We start from the raw sequence: 21,738 nt of genomic DNA, 5'->3' as shown, positions 1-21,738 counted from the left end.
ATGTGATTTAGTAGCTTGCATTGTTGTTTGTTTCCTATATGAATGATTAAGCTGCATTTTGCTTTTCTTCTTGATATATTGATTGAGATGTTGTATTGAGAAATTTGAAGGTGTTGTTATTCTGCTCTCCTTTGAAGTTCTCTACACTTCTTTGGTCTTCTGCCTCGATGTTTTTCTCTGTTTTTGTTTACTTTAAGTTGTTGGAAAGTGATATTTCTGAATTACGTTTTCTGCTAGTGTTTGCATGTATTTGAATTGCCACTATTGCTATTCTCATGTTTATATTCTCTACTATTATCTGTATTGAAAATTAGGATTCTATGATGTATAATCAAAATAGAAGAGGATTAAGGGATGAGAAGAAGAAGAAGAAGAAGGAGAGTTGTGGACAGAAGGTTTAGGACGAGAAAAAGAATAGTGACAAATTTGGAGAAAATAGGAGAAAAAAATAGGGTAATTGACTTAGTCCAAATCCTCCCCTCCTCAAGTTGTATTTATAGATATAAAAAATACTAATATTACAAGAACACCCTTCACCCTAGTAAGAGTGAATAAAATACAGAAAACATAAACTAATTACATCAGTGTCACCGTAATTACATCATATCTTCCAAGTAATGACAATGATCCCAACTTGAACCAAATATAGTAAAATAATAATTTATATTATATTTTTCTTTCGTTCTTGAAGTACACTGATGATTGATGTTCTAAGTTATTCCATACATACTTTGTTAAGTTGTTGTAAAAATTTGGATTATAACAGATTGTGGTATGTGAGATTAACCAGCTTTTGCATTGCAGAAATGAAAAGCATGAAGAAAAAAAAAAGATTCTGAGACTCAGAATTGCAGGGATACAACTTACAAACTTCATTCCTCAAGCGAATCAGGAATTAAAAGTTATTCGTTCTAATTATTTCTCAAACGTTACATGCAACTGTTCTTATGATCTCCAATGAGAATGGGAATCGGCTCCGGAGCCACCTTAAAATAAAGTAGGATCACCTTCCGACTAGAGAAGAACTTGAACAAGAAACGTTGGGATCGTTGTCGTCTACATGTGCATAATCTGCATATTCTGCATATTCAATTGACTGATAAACAACCCGATTGTCTGAAGGGACGTTCAGGTCATCGACGCTTCCTTCCAGCATATCCACAACTGTACTAAACGAGGGTCGACTCTCCGGGTCATGTTGAGAGCACCAAAGGCCTACTATAATCAGCTTTCTCTCTGTTGCTTCCCATGCAAAGCCTGGAATTCCTCCCTGCGGAGTCACGTTTTTGAAAACCCAATCAACCAGAAATTTTTCCTCGGAGTCATGCGGATCGAAATTTATAGGCTTCCTTCTTAATGCCATTTCCAGCAACATGATTCCGTAGCTGTAAACGTCTGTTCTCTTTGAGAATCTCCCAAGCGAGACCAACTCGGGCGGAATGTAACCGTAGGTGCCTCTAACGGTCATAGAACCAGAGAATCCCCACCTGCGGGCTAACCCAAAATCAGAGAGTTTTGGACAGAGATTTTTGTCTAGAAGGATGTTGCTTGGTTTCACGTCAAAATGAACAATGGGTGGATGGCATCCATGTTGCAGGAAGTCGAGTCCTCGAGCGACACCAACTGCAATTTTGCATAACTGCTGGCTCCGCTGTACTGAATATGAAGATTTTGATTCGTTGGAGTAGATGATCTTATCGAGGGAACCGTTGGGCATGAATTCGTATACGAGAGCTCTCTTGCTCCCTTCAGAACAGAATCCCAGCAACCGGACAACATTAGCATGGGAAATGTCCCTGATGCTATCCATCTCATTGGAGAATTCTTCATCACGAGCTCGCTCGTTTCCAATCTTCACAGCTACCTCTTGGCCATCAAGAAGCGTCCCTTTGAAGACGATACCAAAACCTCCTTGCCCGATCCTGTCCCTGAAAGTTTTAGTCATTTTCTTGATCTCTGAATACTTGTATTTCATCAGAGTCGGAGGCCTTAACTCCACGACTGGGAAGTCCTTCTGTTTCGTCTTCCAAAAGAAGATTGGCCTTTTCGAAGAGGGTTTCATTCTGCATCGAAGATATTGAAGATATTGAAGATTTTGAGTTTAAAACATGAATTGTAAAGATTGCAATATTATATCTTAATTTGTCTAATTTGTTTTCCTCTGCAACAGAGATGCTAATTTTTTGTTCTGCTGCGATATGAGTTCTGGATTAAACGTTCCCAATCATAAAATGCTGAAATGGAAGCTTACTTTCTTGGAGGAGATTTTCGTTCAACCAGGTGAGAGCTTCCTCTCTGTTGTAAGCCGATACCCTTCCAACGGACTTCTGTATGTAATGCAACATTGTTAGTCACTGGAACATCCTCTCTTTCGCTGTCTGTTTGGTTTGGGTCCTCTGCTAATACAACCTGTTCACTGGTTGGTGCAGATGAGCACTCTGCTCTCTGTTCTCCAGAAGAGTGTCCACCAAGTGATAGTGGAAGAGAACGCTCAGATGTACTCTCAACTTCTTTCCCCTTCCCCTTCCCCTTTCCCTGTGATTGAGACAAATCCTGTCGCGTTATCGGATTACTATCATCTTTATCATCAATAATGGGAGAAATTCGAACCCGCTTGGTTCGACTGAAGTATTCTTGGGAGCGTCCTTCTTCTTTGATTTGTGAATTTGGATTCTTGATACTGGGTTTCAGTTTCGCAGTTTTGCTTTGAGAATTGCTTCTGTTGGCTTGACAAGCTTTAGTCGAGTGCCCCTGCTGCCTGCATTCAGTACAATACGGAGGCAATTTCTCATAGCAGAGATCTTGCCAGAAACCTCCTTCTCCGACCCCAATCCAGATCTGTCGAGGAAGGTCCTTGAGGAGATCAACCTCCACGCACGCTCTCGCGACGTTTGTTCGAGAGAGATTTCTTGTTGGACCGTCGATGGTCAACACCTTCCCTGCCAAAGCAGCAATAGGAGATAGAAGCTCTTCTTGGAAAAAGGCCACGGGAAGGGAAGGCAGAGAAACCCATACCGCAGCAGAAGAAGGCTCCCCGTTGGCTGGTACGAAAGTCGGGAACCATTTAAATACTTTCATCAGGTGACTTCCGATGAACCATCGATTTCTTGCCCAAACATGGAGCATGTCATCTTCGTTGTCCAGAGTAATGAAAACATGGCAATGATCCAGCAACGTAATCGACCACTGGCCTTTAAGCTTCCACTTCGTGGTGGCCCATTCCCTGATTTGCGACAAGCTCGGCCGCCATCTAGGGAACTTCCCCACCAGGCAAAATTTGAACTTCTCGGCTTGGGAATCTATAACAGACTGCTCAAAGAAAACTGCAGGCTTCCCATTGTACGAATTTTTCTTCTTGTCCGGAGAATCCTTACCTGAGTTTCCATTGGCACGATCGTCGAGAGTCGCAGCAGGAGATTTGGGCTTTGTGGCAACAGAAGTAGAATTCCTCTCTGCAGTCGGAGATACAGAATAGAAGGACCGCGCCACCCAATCTTTGGTAGACTCCTTGCCCCTTGTTTGCTTCCCGGGAGACCGCCCACCCACAGACGATAGTCTCTTCGAAGACGACAGACGATTGTATTTTCCCTGAGAATAATAGATGGTAGATTGATTGGCGATTGCATCACAGAGGTTCATCCCGCTGCTGTGTCAAAACTCCAGAGAAACAACGGGTACCCTCGGTAGAGACGAACCAAATTGAAGCGAGCCTTCGTCCAACAACCCGCGTAAAAGTAAACGCTGTTTCTTCCTACCATCTGCCCTTTGCAATTTCTTAGGTGCTTCGTCTGCGAGTCCTTCGACCGTGTTATTCCGTCTTTTTTCAGGATGGGGCCGCATTGTCCAAATAAAGAAATGCAATTTCGTCAACGATCATCATCGTCGTCGGTCGCGATGGCTCCATGGTTGAAATTTGCTTTCGAAAATCTGAAAACGAATGGCAAATCTGATCTTATCCAGGACCTTCGTGAGGAATACCTACCAAAACAGAGAACAGGCCTTCCCCAAACAAGGGTGACGCCAGGAGGAGCCTCCCTCACATCTCCCCGTCACCTCCCCCACTTCTACTACTGTGTAGGAGAGCCTCCCCGTGTGTGGGAGGTGACCTGCTTTATTAGGCTGAGTCAATCAGTTCATCAATTTTGTAGATTACTCCAATCCGATCAAGTCTTGACCCACTTTGAAACTGGTACCAGGAACTGGTTTTGGTTAAACCCAATTCAATCACCATTGTTGTTGAGGTATAAGAGTAAGGGGCCCCTACCTCTGAGTAAAATCAATCAATCAATCAGGATCTCCCAAGTTTTGTTTGACATCATCGGTTGGAACGAATTTGAATTTGTTTTTTCCTCATTGAATTTGGTCTTCGTCGTGTGATATTGAAGCATTTGAAAGCCTGGAATATCACTTATTTTTGGTGAATCGAGAATGCATCTTCAGTACAAACAATTGATGATAAAAGGAAAACGTAATCTTTCAACGTCTCATACAAGTTCGAATTCCTTACATTCATCACTCTGTCTGAGAAGGTGAATGAATAATACAATCGAATCACCTTCCCACCAGTGACGAATCAGTGAAAGAATCGACAGCAGCAAAATCTACATTTCCGTTGTCTGCATCTTCTCCTGTCAAAGAAGAAGGATCGACGCACAAATCCAGAGAATAACCTGGAGGTATGCAAAGCTCGTCAGACTTTCCTTCCAGCATATCCACCACTGTACTAAACAAAGGCCGATTAGCAGGGTCGGATTGTGTGCACCAAAGACCCACTATAATCATCCTCCTCTCCGTTTCTTCCCATTCGAAGCTTGAAATTCCTCCCCAGCGGGTCGGCTTTCTGCGAATCCAGTGAATTAGGAACTTTTCGTCTGGGTTCACTGGACAAAAATCTACAGGTTTCCTCCTAAAAGCCATTTCTAGCAGCATGATTCCGTAGCTGTAAACGTCTGTTCTCCTCGAGAAGCTCCCGGAAGAGCGTAACTCCGGTGCGACATAGCCAACGGTGCCCCTGAGAGACGTTACAGACCCTGAATCAAAAGAGTCTAATTTGTGGGCTAACCCGAAGTCGGCGATTTTTGGACAGAGAATTCTGTCTAAAAGAATATTTCTGGGTTTAATGTCGAAATGCAGGATGGGTGGATCGCATTCATGTTGCAGGTATTCGAGTCCTCGAGCTATGCCTATTGCAATTTCGAGCAATTTTTTGCTCTGCTGTGAAGACGATGACCTTGATTCCTTGGGGTAGATGATCCCATCAAGGGAGCCGTTGGGCATGAATTCGTAGACAAGAGCTCTCTTAGACCCTTCGTAACAGTACCCCAACAAACGAACAATATTCTTATGGCCTAGAGTCTTGATTATTTGCATTTCATTGAAGAATTCTCGATCATGAGCTCGCTGCTTTCCGATCTTCACTGCAACTTTTTGCCCATCACGAAGCTTCCCTTTGAACACGGTACCATGACCTCCTTCCCCTACCATGTCTCGAAAAGATTTAGTCATGTTCTTGATCTCTGAGTACTCGAACTTTGTCAGAGGCGGCAGCCTCAAGTTCCCTGGAATAGTCCCAACGACTTGAAAATCCTTTTGTTTGTTCTTCCAGAAGAAAATTGGCGGTCTTGAAGAGAATGTCCTCCTGCGTAGAAAACATTTTTAATTTTGAGTTTCACAAATGAACTGTAGAGAATTTATTCGTCTAATTTGGTTTTCTGTTTCTTTACAACAGATGAGGCAGCGTTTGAATCTACTGTAACATTGTTCTGCATCAAATTTTCTGAGCACAAAAATTCAGAATTCATCTAAATGCCCCTATCCCCCAAAATTTTTGAGAGGTTCAATCCAAGCTATGTTGATGAAGGTCAGTTGCATCTTACCTTCTCGGAGGAGACGCCCGTGCAACCTGATTTAAGCTTTCTCCCTTTTCTCCGAACTTGCTTCCGGAACTGTTTTGATGGAGTTCTTTATCTAAATCAACATTTTTACCTCCTATTCGTGGCAAGCTCCCTGGTTTTCCTGACGCAGCTCCACCGCTGCCCACTCGATTTGCCTCCTCTAGCAGTAAAATCTGCTCACCTGTTGACGCATATGAGCTGTCTGCTCGGTGTTCAATCGCTTCCTTACCCTTGTCCTTTCCTGGTTCCTCGTAAGTGCATCCATCAATTGTGAGTGGAGGCGAACCCTTCGATATGCTTTCTGCTTTACATTTAACAGCTCCCTTACCTTTCTCCGGTTTACTTCCATTTTCAGCTTCAGTACCTTTAGAAATTCGAACTTGCTCACTTCTACTAGAGCATGTCTCTTGGGAGCTTCTATCTTCTTTGATCTGGATATTAGAAGTCTTGGTTCTGGGTTTCAAATTTGCAGCTTTGGCTTGAGAATTGCTTCTATTGGCTTGGCAAACTTTTGCCGAGTGCCCCTGTTGCCTGCAATGAGTACAAAATGGAGGCAATTTCTCATAGTGGATGTCTTGCCAGAAACCCCCTTCTCCAACCCCAACCCAAACCTGTCGAGGAAGGTCCTTGAGGAGATCAACCTCCACGCATACTCTCGCGACGTTTGTTCGAGTTCGATTTCTTGTCGGATCGTCCGTGGCGAGGACCTTCCCTGCCAAAGAAGCTACGGGAAATAGAAGCTCTTCCTGGAAGAAGACCACCGGAAGGGAAGGAAAAGAGGCCCATACAGCAGCAGAAGAAGGCTCCCCGTTGGCTGGTACGAAAGCCGGGAACCATTTAAACACTTTCATCGGGTGATCCCCGATGAACCATCGATTTCTTGCCCAGACATGGATCATGTCGGCTTCGTTGTCTAGGGTAATGAAAACATGACAGTGATCCAGTAACGTAATCGACCACTGGCCGTTGAGTTTCCATTTCTTGGTAACCCATTCTCTGATTTTTGACAAGCTCGGCCTCCATCCAAGGAACTTCCCAACCAGGCAAAATTTGAACTTCTCGGCCTGGGAATCTATAACAGACTGCTCAAAGAAAACTGCAGGCTTCCCTCGATAAGAATTAGTATTCTTGTTGTCCTGAGAGTTCTTACCTGAATTTGCCGCGGAATGATTGGCATTGGCAATAGCAGAAACAGAATTCCTTTCTGGGCATTTATAAGAATAGAAGGATCGGACTGCCCACTCCTTGGTAGATTCTTTGCCCCTTGATTGGTTCCCTGGAGATCGCGCATCCGCAGACGATAGTTGTCTCTTTGGCGGCCGACGGTTGTATTTTCCTCGTGAATAATTGATGGTCGACTGATTGCAGATTCTGTCGCAAAGGTTCATCTCTCGATCGTTGCTGCTCTGAACTTGTAACCTCTGTACTTCTGCTGAACATAAACGGAGTTGTTTACTATCATGTTTCTGCTGCTGCTCTGAAATTTCCTGCCAGTGCCGAGGAAAAGGTAAGGATGATGCCGCAAATACTTATGTGGTGATCAATTGACGATTGGTGACTTCCCTTGATTGATAATGTCAACGTTTACGCGTCAAAAATCATAATGTTGAAGAATTAAATTAGTTCGAATTAAATTTATATGTTATGAAATGCAAATACATTCTTTAAATACTTCCATTCCATAATCCATTAAAAAATCTTAAACTTTTAAAAATTATAAAAAATTAAAAATGCAAAAAATAACAACTAGAATGAAAAAATAAAAATAAAAATAATTTTAATATACACCAATTGATACAATATATATACTTGGATAGAATAACAAATAACCTTTTTAAATTAAATTTATATACATGGAAATACAAATAATTTTATTCTTTGATCCATTAAAATTTCCATAAATAAGTAAAAATTATAAAAAAAATCTTTAAAAATTCAAAAAATCACAACTACCAATTACCATCGACAAAATCAACATTAAAATGACTTTAATATATGGATTGAATTATAACTATCATTTCCAAATGAAATAATTAAACTTCCATCACATTGTGCCGGACTCGAATATCAAATATAAATTATTAATCTTATCACATCAAATTAAAGTCTCAATGCTCTTAACAAGTTAACAACATCAGACTGTTTACAAATTACACCACACTATATCTCAAAAGTCATATCTTGATAACTCACTTAGGGGTGGTATCGAACCAAGCTGAACCCGAACCTGCCTATGTTCGAGTCGAGTATGATTTAAATATTTTGAACTCGAGTTTGAGTTGAGCCTAGTCTCAAGCCTAAAATTGCAATCGAGCTCGAGCCCAATAATTTTTACCTAGTTCGAGCTCCAACCTACATTTAAAACTTTGCATAAAATACAAGTCAATTAAATTACATATAAAATTATGCATACATTTTACATAAAATTGGGCATAACCTCTATTTAAAATTGGACGTAACCTCTGTATATTAACTCTCGCATAAAATTATCTATATACTATGCATAAAATTATTCATAAAAATTGCATAATTATGTATAAACTTTATTCAAGGACTAGAAAACCAGATCATGGAGACAGAGAAAAAGTCTAAGAAAAATGGTTTTGGATGACTTAATCGTATACCTATTTTTCATTTTTTCTTCGGAGCATGGATTCATACAGCAACAATTCTAAAATGCTACTAATCTGTTTTTTAAAAAAAACTTGAGTGGAGTTAGCATTAAGAGAGTACCCCAAATAATTTGAGTATCTTCAAGAGCCATGAGGAAGGGACATTTGGAGTTCAAGAATGAGTTTTTTTTGTCACTTGCTAGTGATCTCGCACGAGCAAAAGTCGCACATGCGAAATCGCACGATGTCTACGTGCGCAAAGGGAAAAAATTATTTATCCCCGAACTTAGGTCTTTGGTTTTCTGTCGAGACGATGCGGAGGGAAGGGGTCTAGTGGCGACGGCGAGGACCTATCGTCAGGGCTGACGGCTGCAATGGAGGCGGCCACAGCAGTGGACAGGAGAGGCTTGGTGGTGACGAGGGAGGAAGAATTTTCTCCCCCTCACTCTCGCTCCCGGTCCTGACTCCTGAGCTTGTTAACGAGCCGACTCGCGAACTTTCAAACTAAACCATGGTTCGGTTGAACTCAGCTCGTTAAATCAAACGAGCCTGATCTCGAACTCCAGATAAATCAAATCGAACCGAGCCGAAACAGAGCTGAACTCGAGCCGCTCACAAACCAGTTCGATTTGATGCCACCCCTACAACTCACAATAATAGTGGAACTCATAATAAAATGTCATGACTCACGGTCAATCTCCAAATTGCTCCACTACAAAAAGAAACTAGTTTATAAAAAAAACCAATTACTTATATTAGAGAATTAAATAAATAGAATAAGCATAAGAAAAGACTCTAGTCCCTTCATATGATGGAAGCCCATTGATCAGATGAGGCGAAAGTCCGGAAGAGGCCTACTATTTAAATTAGTGGTCAATGGTTTATCGGTTGATTCAAGTCCAAAATGGTGGCCGCATGAATGAGGGAAGAAAATGAATTTTGTCAAGGTTCCTAAAAAATTAGAATGGAGGTTAAAATCAAACCCCGTCCCTAATCTACTAGGTGGATATTAAAACCTGTCTTCAGGTTTTCTCGTGGGGTTGGGTCGGGTTCCCCGCCAAACGTGACCTGATTCCACCCCTTAATTTAGAAGGGGTTGGGTCGGGTTCCTTGCCAAACGTGACCCGATGCCCACCCCTTTATTTAGAAAATATATTTTATGTTAGTATGTACAATAGAAAGTGTAGTGGAAAGTATAAAAGGAATTTATTAATAAAATATTTTGATAGATTTTAACTTTTCTAACCTAATAACTAATTTAAAAATTAAATTAAGTTATGTATTTAATTAAATATTAAAAAATAAAATATTTAAAAATGCTTACTTCTATAATTATTATGATTAATCAATTTTTTACTCTTAAGTTAGTAATTAGAGATAATATTAAAAATCATGAATTCATATAAATAAGAATATAGTTTTAGTATATAAAATTACTAAGAACACCACTATGTTAGAATCCAATTTAATGCTAATGTAACACTTATATATTATATTCTAATTTTTTAAAATATAATAGAAAAATAAGAAACCACTTATTGTAAAAGAACACAATTAATATAAATTTTTATCAAAATATATTTGTTTTCTATATTACTATTTTTTTTATTTATCTTGGGAAAATAATATAATATCAACTTCAATTATATGAGTTTGGATAAAACTTGTCAAAGTTTTTATTATTATATTAGAATCATTGTCTAATATGTTTTCTAAACTGTATAATAATAAAAATAAATAACACAACTTATATATATTTAAATATTTAATATAAAATAGCTCGAGAAAGTACTTGTGAAATACAAAGTAAATATTTATTTTTATTAAGATACAATAATCAATAATTTACCATATTTGAGTTGCTAAAAAATCTAAAAAAATATGATGCTCTTGAGGATTGTATTGTATGTTTCATGTGAGTATTTCTTTGTTGATCATTGTCATCAACAAAATCATCACCTTCATAACACTCTTCATCTTCACTTACTTCATTACCCTAATCATCTTCTCCACCAAACAAATGACTTGAATCATCATCTTCATTTTCAAATAAATCCATATAATCCTCCTTGTGTATATAATTATATAACACACAACAAACAATCACAATTTTTACTTGAATATCAACAGCCAAAGGAGGAGCATCTTTTTATATTTAAAACGAGCTTTTAAAGTCCCAAAAGTATGCTTAATAGTTGTCCTTAAAGATCAGTGTCTTTAGTCGAACAATTCTCTTATATTTGAAGGATGATTATCTCTAAATTCTTGCAAATAGTAATGGAAGCCAAAAACCCTAGAAGATTTGCATATTCAACATCTACTAAATAATATTTACCTACAATAAAAATATATTTATATTAATTAATCGAAAATAATAATAGATAAAAATAAACCAAATAATGATATGTTATTTACCTTCAAGAACCCAGAGTTTATGTCGTCTTGTTAATACTGACTTTAGTAAACTTGAATCAGTTGTTGATCCCTCTGATCCAACAATTACAAGAGCAAATTTCATGTCAAATGTATATGTTGTCAATATATTTTGTGAAAGAAAAACACTTCTTATTCCGTTATCTTACTTGTTGATCAAACAGGATATGTGTTTGAATTTAAGTACCAACAATGACACCAATATAATCCTAATGACAAAAATTTAATTCATATAAACATGTGTTTGATATTAGCTTAAAATTATTCATCAAATGGTTTTATACTTACCTGAAACTAAGGATAGTACATGTCATTGTTCAATTTTGTTTGAATTAGTACGTCTTGAAGGCCGTTAATGTAATGAAACTTTAGTCTTCTGCTCTTTAGTACCCCAACCAATTTGAGAAGAACATTCTGATATTTCTTTTAAACCTTTCAAAGTTTAACAGGTGATCTTTCTAATACTTTTTTCAAATATATAGGAAGCTCATACCATAAGAACGTGTATTCGCTCTTTATGATTATGTAAATAATAACTTACAAGAGCAAATATAACTGTGTATAAAGGCAACTATAATGCTAATCTTTTCTTTATCTAAAAGATAATCCATAGTACCAACAATGTTGCACATTCAATAATCAAAATAAAGAGTGATAAACAAATAAATATCCATGCCTCAAACACAAAAAAAAAAAATTCATATCATCAAATAAGTCTAAATCTCCATGTCTTAACCACAAATATATCTATGTCTTAAGCACAAAAACACATTCATTCACAATCAGGCATATGACTTACAATGACATTGATAACAAATAACATTCATTCAGAATCATATATAATATCCCAAAATTAATGTTAATATTGTCAACAATCGTGTGTCAATCTATAACATTCTATTGTCTGACACACCGTTCTTTAGGTGCCGTCTAAATAAAAATATCCTTCTTATCTACTATGTCTAGAGGGCACGAAATTTTAGGTAACTCAATGACTTCTAAAAGAACCTTGTACTATAGGCTTTGCATTGACATCTTTGGGTTTAAAGATCTCCACACGGGTTGATGTCATATTACCATAGAAGAACCTTTAAGTACTGTCAGGAGATCGTTGGGATTTCTTCCTATGACGAGTAGAAGATCCTCCCGACATGGAACTTGATGATGCATTGCTTCTTTGTTGATCCTCCTTCACAGACTTCGTACCTTTAGGATGTGCCTAAGGAATCTCCCTAATTACATCATCTACATCTGAAGGTCTTCATCAACTTTGAAATTTGCTTGAGGGGTTGTCCCCATGACTATGAAGCTTTCAACAACTAAATCCAACTTTTTCTAACATTCGATCATTAATAAACCTAAACCTTAAACACTTAGTTTTCTAATTTTCAATTAAACCCAAACATTAACATTCAATTTAAATATCAAATAAATGCAAAAATTAACATTCAATTAATTAAATCTTCACAAAAATTCAATCATGAATTAAATTCCACTAAAATTATATCATTATAAAAAATCAGTCTTCATTAAATTTCACTTAAGCACAACAAATTACATTCAATACCATTCAATCACACAGAAATAAAAAAAAAATAAAAAATTAGACTATCGAACAACTAACAAGATGGGTTTCTGAAATTCGGTTGATAGGGTTTGAGAGGATGAGAGATGCAAGTGACAGAGGATTGAGGTTGGAGAGAGAAAGAGAGAAAGAGAGGGCAATCAGAGAAAGAGAGAAGCAGACAAAGAGTTAGCCAAGTAAACAATTAGCTGAGACGAGTTTTTTTATTCGGTTACAGTATACGACTGACCCTCGATCAAAATTTTTTATCGTATCAGACTTCTGGAATCAGTATACGTTTCTTCGGTCGAAGATGGACTGTCAAATGATCTCGCAGGAGAGGACAAGGGAGGCCTTGGAGGCATTTGCATGGCTTCCCCGTTTCCTTCCAACATCTCCAACACCTTATCCATCGAAGGCCGACTCGCGGGATCCATCTGCGTGCACCAAAGACCCACGATTATCATCTTCCTCGCAATCTTTTCATCTTCTTCTGTCACAACTCCCTCCAGTTCAAGATCCCTTTGCTCCTCTAAGCGACTGTAAATCAAGCTCGGGAAGTATATTTGACTCGTGTTTTCTGCTTTGTTATCGAAATTCTTCCTTCCTCCCACCATTTCCAGCACCATCATCCCGTAGCTGTAGACATCGGACTTGTAAGAGACTCTCCCGTATAGAAGCTCCGGCGCTATGTAACCAAGAGTTCCCCTCGCGCCCCCCATGGATATAACGCTGTCCTTTCTGCTGCTGAGCTTGGCTAGTCCGAAATCGGAGATTTTCGGGCAGAAGTCTTGGTCGAGAAGGATGTTATGGGGCTTGATGTCGAAATGAAGAATTCTTATAGTGCAACCACGGTGAAGGTAATCGAGTCCCCGGGCGATCCCCAGCGCGATCTCGTAGAGCTTCCGCCATCCCAAATGGTCTGGTTTCTCTCCATAGATGAATTTCTCCAGAGACCCGTTAGGCATGAACTCGTAGATCAGAGCTCTCTTTGATCCCTGGAAGCAGAAGCCCACCAGGCTGACGATATTGACATGAGCAGTCCTTCCGATGCTGTTCACCTCATTGATGAACTCTTCTCCGTTGCCTTTGGACTCCTTCAGGAGCTTGACGGCAACCAGACGGCCATCGGGAAGCTTCCCTTGGAACACGCCGCCATAGCCCCCTTCGCCGAGCTTATCAGTGAACCTGTTCGTCATTTTCTTGAGCTCTGAGTATTTGTATCTTTTGGGACCCAGAGAGTACTGATAATTTTCCATGAATTCCTCCACTGGTTCAACATCTTGCTGTTTTCTCCAGAAGAGAAGACGACGCGGGGAGGGTAATTTTCTTCTGTAGATATATAAGAGGATCCCGATGATTGCACCCGCTACCAAGAGACCAATGGTGACGGAAAGAGTAGGCTGAGTTCCCGCTGCAGTTTCAGAGCGAAAATTTTGAGTTAATTGCTGGTTATAATTAAACCCATCGATACACTTCTGACCCTACAAAGAACCCATGAAGGACCTGAAATAAGCTAATTTGGCTACTCACCGTCGTCAGTCGATGCCGGACTGGCCTGAAGTATTCTTCCCCGCAGAATGGGTCTTGATGGTAGAAGAAGCTGGCTTCTATCATAGTTGGATAAGCCAGTTGAGGATTGAGCATCCATTTTCCTTTCCTCATCGCATAAAAACTTCCTTCTACTCATCATAAAATGGAGATCAAACGGCTGTATGTTTGACGAAGACTCGTTCGTTTTCTTTGACGATCTCTTATACTGCAATTCCGGATCATCTCGGACAGTATTAATTCAACGAATTCAAGTTCTTTGTCTTCACTGGGAGCACAATATAAGATATGCCATATATATTTCCCTGTTACATTTATCATGAACCAGGACTGAATTTGAGGGATTCCAGAAGCATGTATCCTTCCGGGAAGTCGCGCACGGAGAAGAGACTGCTAAAAATTCGACGCCGCCGAGCTTCTTTTCAACCTTTCAGCTTAATTTATGTTATTTCATAATTTTTTAAAAGATTTTCCAGCTAAAGTCATTGATTGCGGGCTTTTTACCAAAATACCAGTTTTAAAAAACTTATTTGCGAAAACGACAACGATCTCAACTTATTTGCAAAACTATTGAATTATGTATATGTGGATAGTCAAAGGCGACATGTAAGCTTTGACTACTTACGCGTCGCCCCGTCATTAGTGCGATACGGTAGATGAACACATAGGCTGCCACGTCATTATTGTTGACACGTTATTATATGATAACATTTTGAATAAATTTTAAAAAAAATCAAAAATCAAATACACTTTTTATTACCATATATCTAAAATAAAAAATTATTAAAAATTTTAATAAAAAATTAAAAAAATAACACTTACTTATTTAAAGCCATTTAATATCAATTAAAATATTTATTAATTAAAAAAATTATCGTTACACTTTTTATTATTTTATATTTTTAAAAATAAAATAAAATAATTAGATTTAAAATATTTATAAAGAGAAAAAATCTTACTCTTAAGTCTTACCCACATATTATCAATTTAAAATATTTATAATTAAATAAATATACAAAATTTTATTTTAGAGTTTAAAAATACAATTTATATGTATACTTTTTATCACCTTATTTAAAAAATAATAATATTTACAAATTTAAATATTTATAAATAGAAAAATCTTGCTCTTACCCATTTATTATGCATTTAAAATATTTATAAATTTAAACAATCTTACTCTTAAGTTTTACCCATATATTATCGATTTAAAATATTTATAAAATAAATAAATATAAAAAAAATTATTTTAGAGTTTAAAAATATAATTTATTTGTATACTTTTATCACCTTATTTAAAAAATAATAATATTTAGAAATTTAAAATATTTATAAATAGAAAAAATCTAACTCTTACCCATTTACTATGGATTTAAAATATTTAAAAATAAAAAATATACAAAAAATATATTTTTGAGTTTACAAATATAATTTATTTGTATACTTTTTATGACCTTATTTACTAAATAATAAATTATTAAAATAATTATAAGGTTCGATTTTGAGAGAGGGGGCGACGAAAAGATGAAATAATAAGTTTTCGGTTTTTAGAAAGGGGCGGCGAGAGGATGAACAAAGGGAAACGGAGAAGAAGAATGAGAGTCTGTGTTGAGGCGAAGAGAGAGCGGTTGAGAGGGGGGCGTCGAAGGCGAGGGCAAGGTAGAGCAGCGGTAGTAGGGGAGCAGCCGAGATGACAGGGGAAAAAAGAAGGTAATATATAATGATGTGGTAGGTTACATGGCAGATGGTGTGACGGGATAATGACATGGCGGCTTATGTTTTAATTTATTCTCGTTACACTGATGACTTGGCAACACGTAAGCGGTCAAAGTTTACGTGTTGCCTTTGACTGTCCACATGTACAGTGAACCAATCAAAATTCGGTAGTTTTGCAAATAAGTTGAGATCGTTGTTGTTTTCATTAATAAGTTTTTTCAAACTGGTATTTTGGTAAAATTCCCTAGATTTGCACTTGAGATTTCCCGAGTCAGGTATATATCACGGATCAAAATTGTTTGTATGCGAGTTCTGGTTTTGTTTTGATGAGAACTATTTATTTGTCAAAACTTAGTTCATCTACCGTTGCCCTAGGTGAACATATTGTGTGTCCTACCCTCCATTTTCTTGTCACTTTCAAAAACGAGCGGAGACCCGCCGACATCTGGGTGATCGAGAGAACTCCCGTTAGGCATGAACTACTCGAATGTAACTTTAATATGGTGTCATCTTGTTCGTGCTCATTTATGTTATCGATTTCTCAAGAGTATTAGTAGTAATATTCTGAAAAAGAATAGTTATTGATCAATTTTAGAAAAAAATCACAATGAACTAGTTATTTTGGGATGAACCTTGACCTATCATCCACAAAGAATTGAGCCCTACATGTGACATTGAACGAATAATAAAATGAATGGAACTAATGGAAAGCAGGTGTTTCAGGGGATCAAAACGTCAAAAGGGTTTTCTTTTATCTTGTTCTCTTCTGTTCATACTTCAAACAGCCCCGTGTCTCTCTTCAACACCCCCTCCCCTTCCATGCAAGAAGATAGCAGGACATTCCTCTCCAAAATGGCAAGCTCCAGAACCAATTTCCCAAACAAGTCTCCGCTTTAGGTTTATTTTATTTCTTTTCCACAATCGGCACTGCTTCGGTTGCGGTGGCCTCTGTTACAACCATACAGTCTCCCTGCACCATTCAGACTACTAAAATGGCTTCCCACCACAAAAAGAAGACCGAAAACCAGACTACTTAAAAAGCAGCTACATTCCCCTCATTTTCCTTCTCGTTTTTCTTTTTGCTTTCCTCTCCTTTTCCCATGCTGACATTGTCTGCATTGCCCGGATCATCTCAGGCAAGAAATGCTAGAAATCCTCCTTCTGGAAGTACGTATCAGAAAGAAATTAACAAACCCATCTCCTTGCCCATGGTGCAGGTGAAAAGGGAAAAAAAAAAAAAGAATTCCCGGGAAAAGGAAGCTGCATAGTCATGGAAGCAATGGTTTTTGACTCGTAAAATATAGATTCCACTATAATGAGATGATCATACATTGGCGACCCATGATCACTGCAGCATAAGAGGAATGGATAACAAACTATTAACTGAAACAACATGGTTGCAGAGACATAGGTCTGCTAACTAGGCGCACTTAAGCTTGTAGAAAAGCTGACAAGGTGTTATTCACTTTTTTCTTGGGCTCTGTGTTTTTGAATTCCTTGTAGTGCAAGCGCGAGCTGAAGTCGGAACTGGGAAGATACATGGATTAATGTGGGAGAAATGTTTCATGAGCAGAACTTTGCAGATTTGAATGCAAGTGGGTACATGAAGGAGTTTGAGTATGTGAAGCGGATGATCTCGCTGCTCTTCAATGGCTTCCCTGCGTTCACTAAGCAGTCATCGAAAGAAAGCCTCTTGAAGGTTCTTGGGTTGACCATCCTCGCAGATGCAAACCATCCGCAGTGAACATGGATGTTCCAAGGAGCGCAGCCGGATATGCAGGTGTTCACAATCTGGACGATGAACTCAGGTATCCCCGTTGTCGAGCTTCTGCTCTGAGAAATGATTATGTCTCTGTTTGTACAGACTCCTGATAGAAATCGAAAACGAAGCAGAGGGTAAGTAGCAAAGAGACTAGAGAAATCGTGGATGTACCAGAGTTCAAGCTAGAGAAATGGGGTCTCTAAACGTACCCTGCGCCGTGAGCTTCGTGTTCAGGGAAGAAACTGACTCATTTGCTGGAGAGCTGTCGTCTTGCACATGGTTTTGCAATCTGTTTGAAACTCCTGAGAAGGGATTAAAGACACTCAACTGTTACAGCAGAAAACTGATGCTATCATGCCAACAGTAATCGAAGAAACAAGAACTGGGTTCCCTTTCTAGGTTATCTAGGAACGGCAGTACCTGGATGCAAGCCAGCGTTGCAGAGGGAGATGATGACCATGAGACGGGTGACAAACAAGTGTAAACCAGTACTCATGATGCTTCGATCGTCCAAGCTGAAACCTTCCGAAGCCTGGAAATGTGGCTTCTCATCTGTCTTCCACACCAATATCAGTTCGCCATGAGGCTGAAAGCGGATTTTAGGGTTTGGTGAACCCTACTGATATACCAAGTACAGAAAGCTGAGGAGGACCACCTATGATTTCCAGAGACTCGTCTCTCCTTTCCGACTTCTTTATGCCGTCTCAGACAAAAGAAACCCAACAGCTATTTAATGCACGCTTGCCAAAACCCTTCCATATTGCCTGTACGGTTGTCTCCTCCCTCAAAAAATTAAAATTTGTTTATCGCTGCAAATGGTAGCTTGTCTCAGATCTAATTCAGTCCCCCCTATTGATGCAACGAGTCGATGGTTAATGATTTAATTTAGAGACAAAGTCGCACCTAATGGCAGCAATGTTTCCACCATTATTATCAACTCAACTGAGCTTTTGTGGGATCATGGAGGAAAACTAGAATGGCATCTCCTACATGAAGTGATCTTCTTTAGTTTCTGTAATACCAGTCCAGTGAAAGATTGAAAATAATAGTACTCATGTTTACAGGGAAAAAATTTCTGGTAAAGTCAAAGAGGCATCTACCCAGAAAAGGCAGGAAGGCATGAACCAGGCAAATTGTAATTCCATGATAAACAGAGGCAGAAAGGGGGCGGAAGGCAATCCACGATGTCCTTTCGGATAAAAGACAAAGAAAAAGAAAGACGACGGAAGCGGCCTGAAATTCTTTACGGATATCGATTGATTAATTGATTGCGTTACATCACATCCTGGTACATCCATTCGGGTATCCGTAGCTGTAGAGTTTATTCTTCGGTCAAAAAAGCGGTGTTCGTCTGTCTGATCTTTTCAATTCCACACTCGTTTCTGCACCAATTCCAGCTTCCAACTTCCAGATGCCGCAGATCCCTCTGCAGCGCCTTCTTTCTCAGTCTTTCTCTCCCCGTTGTCTCCCAGTTCTGCGACGTCTAAAGGCTGTAAATAGTAGTAAACACTGCAGGGCAAAAGCATCTCACCACCCACCTATACCCGTGAAGGGCAATCGCAGAAGGGAAAATTTGCAGTAAATCCATAAATCCGTCAAAAAGGCTATGTAGAAGCTTGTATATATAAAAAAAAAAAAAAAAACCGCATAATCTCTCCATTGGCGAAGCTCAGGGGAGGCTGTTTCATGGCCTCCTCATGTTTCGTCGAAGTGTCAACATTCTACTGAAGTGGGTGTTTTCAGTTTTCATTCTTCTCCACCACCCCGTACTCTCTGCGTGTGGTAGTGCTGCCACTGCCATGCATTCGTGCAAGCCAGCGAACCCGCATGCATTCAGTCACTGCTTATCGTTCACACAGGTCACAGGTCGCGTTCCGGCATTGATGGGAGTCATGGGTCGGGAGAGCCATAGCCAAATTTCTCGCAGCAAAACGGTTGGCTTTCTCTATCTGTTGCCGTTTTCGATCGAAACTCGGAGTTTGCTTCAAGACCATTTTGGGGATTTTTGAATGGTGGAAGTGGGGGTGTGTTCTTTTAGTTTTCTGGTTCAGCTCAATCAGAGCATCTGCTTGAATGGGAAAACTCTTGACCTTCTGCAAGTATTGAAGTCTTTGGCCTCAGTGAGAACGACAACGAAAAGTTTGTCTGGATTATAGCCGTCTGGTAGAGCTGCTTCGTCTGAGCCTCTCCCCAGAAATTAACATGTATGTGAATGTTCTGGGAAATCTGTAGCTTGCTTATTCTAGCCAGTTGTCTTATTTTGGAGAAATTGTTGGGAAGAGAGCTGAACTGGGTTTCTATTTAGTCAACGCGCTCTCTCCGGTCAACAAGTCATATGGACCACATATAATACGATTTCTTAGTACCCAACTGGCCCATTGGATAGCTTATTGGATATGGACCAAAACACAACAGCCAAAGGCCCATCAAATGAAGAAGTCTGCATCTTTAAATGATTAAATGAGTGGGCTGGACCAAATGTATCGGTTTCCCGGATCAAAACCGGTTCCGGTCCGCTGTTTTCTCTCTGTCTCTCTGAAAATCTTCCGTGCTTTACATAATTCCATCATAGGGCACAGAGACGCAGCACCGCCACGAGCGTTATCTTTTTTACGAGCTGCAATATCTGCAAAAATCTCTTCTGTCGATCAGTTCGCTTTCGTTTCTCACAAGAAATGGAGATGTTGAGGAGTTTCACTGAGCTTTTCGTCTTCTCTCTCACCTCCGGTTTTTCGCTGCTTGTGTGTTTTTTTTTTTCCTTTTCAAAGATTCGGGAGGTGAAGAATGGATCTAGGAGCTTCCTCGCGTGATTGAGAGAAGAAATTTGGATTCGGTTTTACAGGAGTTTCCGACCTAGACAAATATGTATATATTGATATACTGATTGCAAAGATGGATGAAAAGAGGTCAGAACCTCATAGAAAAGCAGTGGAATCCGTCCCCTAACATTTGATTTTCGAGAGGCGGATGGTTTTCGATAAGGTGATCCTTTTTTCCGCTTTTGCCCAGCTGTCAAACTAATGGAAGAAGGAACAAAGATCAGACGAAGTGGAGATGGAGCCCCCATTTTAATTGTAAACATTCCGAGGTGAATGACCTGCTTCTTTATCTTTAATGATTTCTTCTTTTCTGTCAAATCTTGAATTAGCCATGATGTTCTTTTAGTCAATTACGCTCAGAAAGAATATGTGGATTGTAGGTGTTGGTTTCAGAGGCTGTGAGACTCATTATGAGGTATTGTAGAGAAGTTTTCTTGATTTGTTAGAGATGGGTCGGTGATGGAACAGAAAAAAAAAAAAAATAGCTAGTGGTGGCATCAAATCCAGATGTTTGAGTCGGATTTGATTTAAATATTTTGAACTAAGCTCGAGCTGAGCTTAGTATTAAGCCTAAAATTGTAATCGAGCTCGAACCCAATAATTTTAACCGAGTTCGAGCTCGAGTCAAGTTCGAGCTCCAACCTACATTTAAAATTTTGTATAAAATATATGTCAAATAAACTGTATATAAAATTATGCATACATTTTACATAAAATTGGACATAACCATTGTATATTAACCTTATATAAAATTATTTATATACTATGCATAAAATTATTGATAAAGGTGCATAATTATGTAACTTTTATTCAATAATCAAACACAAAAACATTCATTTGAAAAGCAACGCTAGTTTTATCCATTTATACTCAATTAGATCGTTCTGATTTAAGGACTGGAAAACCAGATCATTGAGACAGAAAAGCTTAAAAAAAATGGTTTTGGATGACTTAATCGTATTCCCATTTTCATTTTTTTATTTTTCTTCGGAACATGGATTCATACAACAATAATTTTGAAATACTACCAATATGTTCTTTTGAAAAATTTGAACGGAGTTAGCATTAAGATAGTACCTCATACAATAAGAGGAGCTATAAATTGCAACCGCATCCAGCACCGTGTAGTTTCTTTACCAATTTGTACCTCAAACATGTTTATAAAATTTTCCAGTCTTCTAGAAAACAAATGATAATGTTGAACCAAGTACCAAGGTGTAACCATATTAACTCCATTGCCTACTTAAGGAGAAAAGAGGAAATGTTTTCACTTAAAAAAACATTTCTGCCGTATATTATAGGAACCATAATAAGGTTATGATATAATTTATAACCAAAAAATTCTGCACATGCAATATTTGAATGTGCAAAACGAGCTCGAGGGGCG

At 38.7% G+C, this 21,738-nt stretch overlaps 3 protein-coding genes across 4 annotated transcripts; all 3 read right to left on the bottom strand.

Moving 5' to 3' along the window:
- Positions 1–821: 821 nt before the first annotated feature.
- On the bottom strand, positions 822–3,766 carry LOC137956310 (cysteine-rich receptor-like protein kinase 44). Of its 2 annotated transcripts, XM_068803755.1 has the most exons (3): positions 3,016–3,159; positions 2,252–2,939; positions 822–2,063 (listed from the first exon to the last, which is right to left on the bottom strand). In XM_068803755.1, exons 1-3 carry the CDS (start codon positions 3,062–3,064, stop codon positions 1,004–1,006), a joined length of 1,797 nt encoding a protein of 598 aa, XP_068659856.1. In that variant the 5' UTR covers positions 3,065–3,159; the 3' UTR covers positions 822–1,003. The 2 variants fall into 2 exon arrangements, with proteins under 2 accessions (XP_068659856.1, XP_068659855.1); XM_068803754.1 differs by having other exon boundaries at positions 2,252–3,766.
- Positions 3,767–4,412: 646 nt separating this feature from the next.
- On the bottom strand, positions 4,413–7,372 carry LOC137956416 (uncharacterized). Its single transcript, XM_068803904.1, has 2 exons — positions 5,877–7,372; positions 4,413–5,638 (listed from the first exon to the last, which is right to left on the bottom strand). The coding sequence occupies exons 1-2, from the start codon at positions 7,280–7,282 to the stop codon at positions 4,552–4,554; spliced, it is 2,493 nt and encodes an 830-aa protein (XP_068660005.1). The 5' UTR covers positions 7,283–7,372; the 3' UTR covers positions 4,413–4,551.
- A 5,397-nt stretch (positions 7,373–12,769) lies between these two features.
- On the bottom strand, positions 12,770–14,168 carry LOC137956762 (PR5-like receptor kinase). Its single transcript, XM_068804376.1, has 2 exons — positions 14,037–14,168; positions 12,770–13,987 (listed from the first exon to the last, which is right to left on the bottom strand). Exons 1-2 carry the CDS (start codon positions 14,166–14,168, stop codon positions 12,770–12,772), a joined length of 1,350 nt encoding a protein of 449 aa, XP_068660477.1.
- Between the last annotated feature and the right edge of the window lie 7,570 nt (positions 14,169–21,738).

Source organism: Aristolochia californica, unplaced genomic scaffold, assembly GCF_029961685.1.
Source record: "Aristolochia californica isolate CCGP_79_NKW_82.1479 unplaced genomic scaffold, dmAriCali1.0.hap1 SCAF_2, whole genome shotgun sequence".
Classification (NCBI taxonomy): Eukaryota; Viridiplantae; Streptophyta; class Magnoliopsida; order Piperales; family Aristolochiaceae; genus Aristolochia; species Aristolochia californica.
Note: the sequence above shows the minus strand (reverse complement) of the source record. Positions and strands in the feature narration are given on the sequence as shown.

Bases quoted from the DNA above. Each gene is read 5' to 3' on its own strand.
- LOC137956310 (XM_068803754.1), bottom strand. From the start codon at position 3,639: ATGAACCTCTGTGATGCAATCGCCAATCAATCTACCATCTATTATTCT. The intron at 2,064-2,251 runs GTAAGCTTCCAT...TCTTCGATGCAG, and splicing joins CGAAAATCTCCTCCAAGAAA to AATGAAACCCTCTTCGAAAA.
- LOC137956416 (XM_068803904.1), bottom strand. From the start codon at position 7,282: ATGAACCTTTGCGACAGAATCTGCAATCAGTCGACCATCAATTATTCA. The intron at 5,639-5,876 runs GTAAGATGCAAC...TTTTCTACGCAG, and splicing joins CGGGCGTCTCCTCCGAGAAG to GAGGACATTCTCTTCAAGAC.
- LOC137956762 (XM_068804376.1), bottom strand. From the start codon at position 14,168: ATGAGGAAAGGAAAATGGATGCTCAATCCTCAACTGGCTTATCCAACT. The intron at 13,988-14,036 runs GTGAGTAGCCAA...GGTTCTTTGTAG, and splicing joins TCCGGCATCGACTGACGACG to GGTCAGAAGTGTATCGATGG.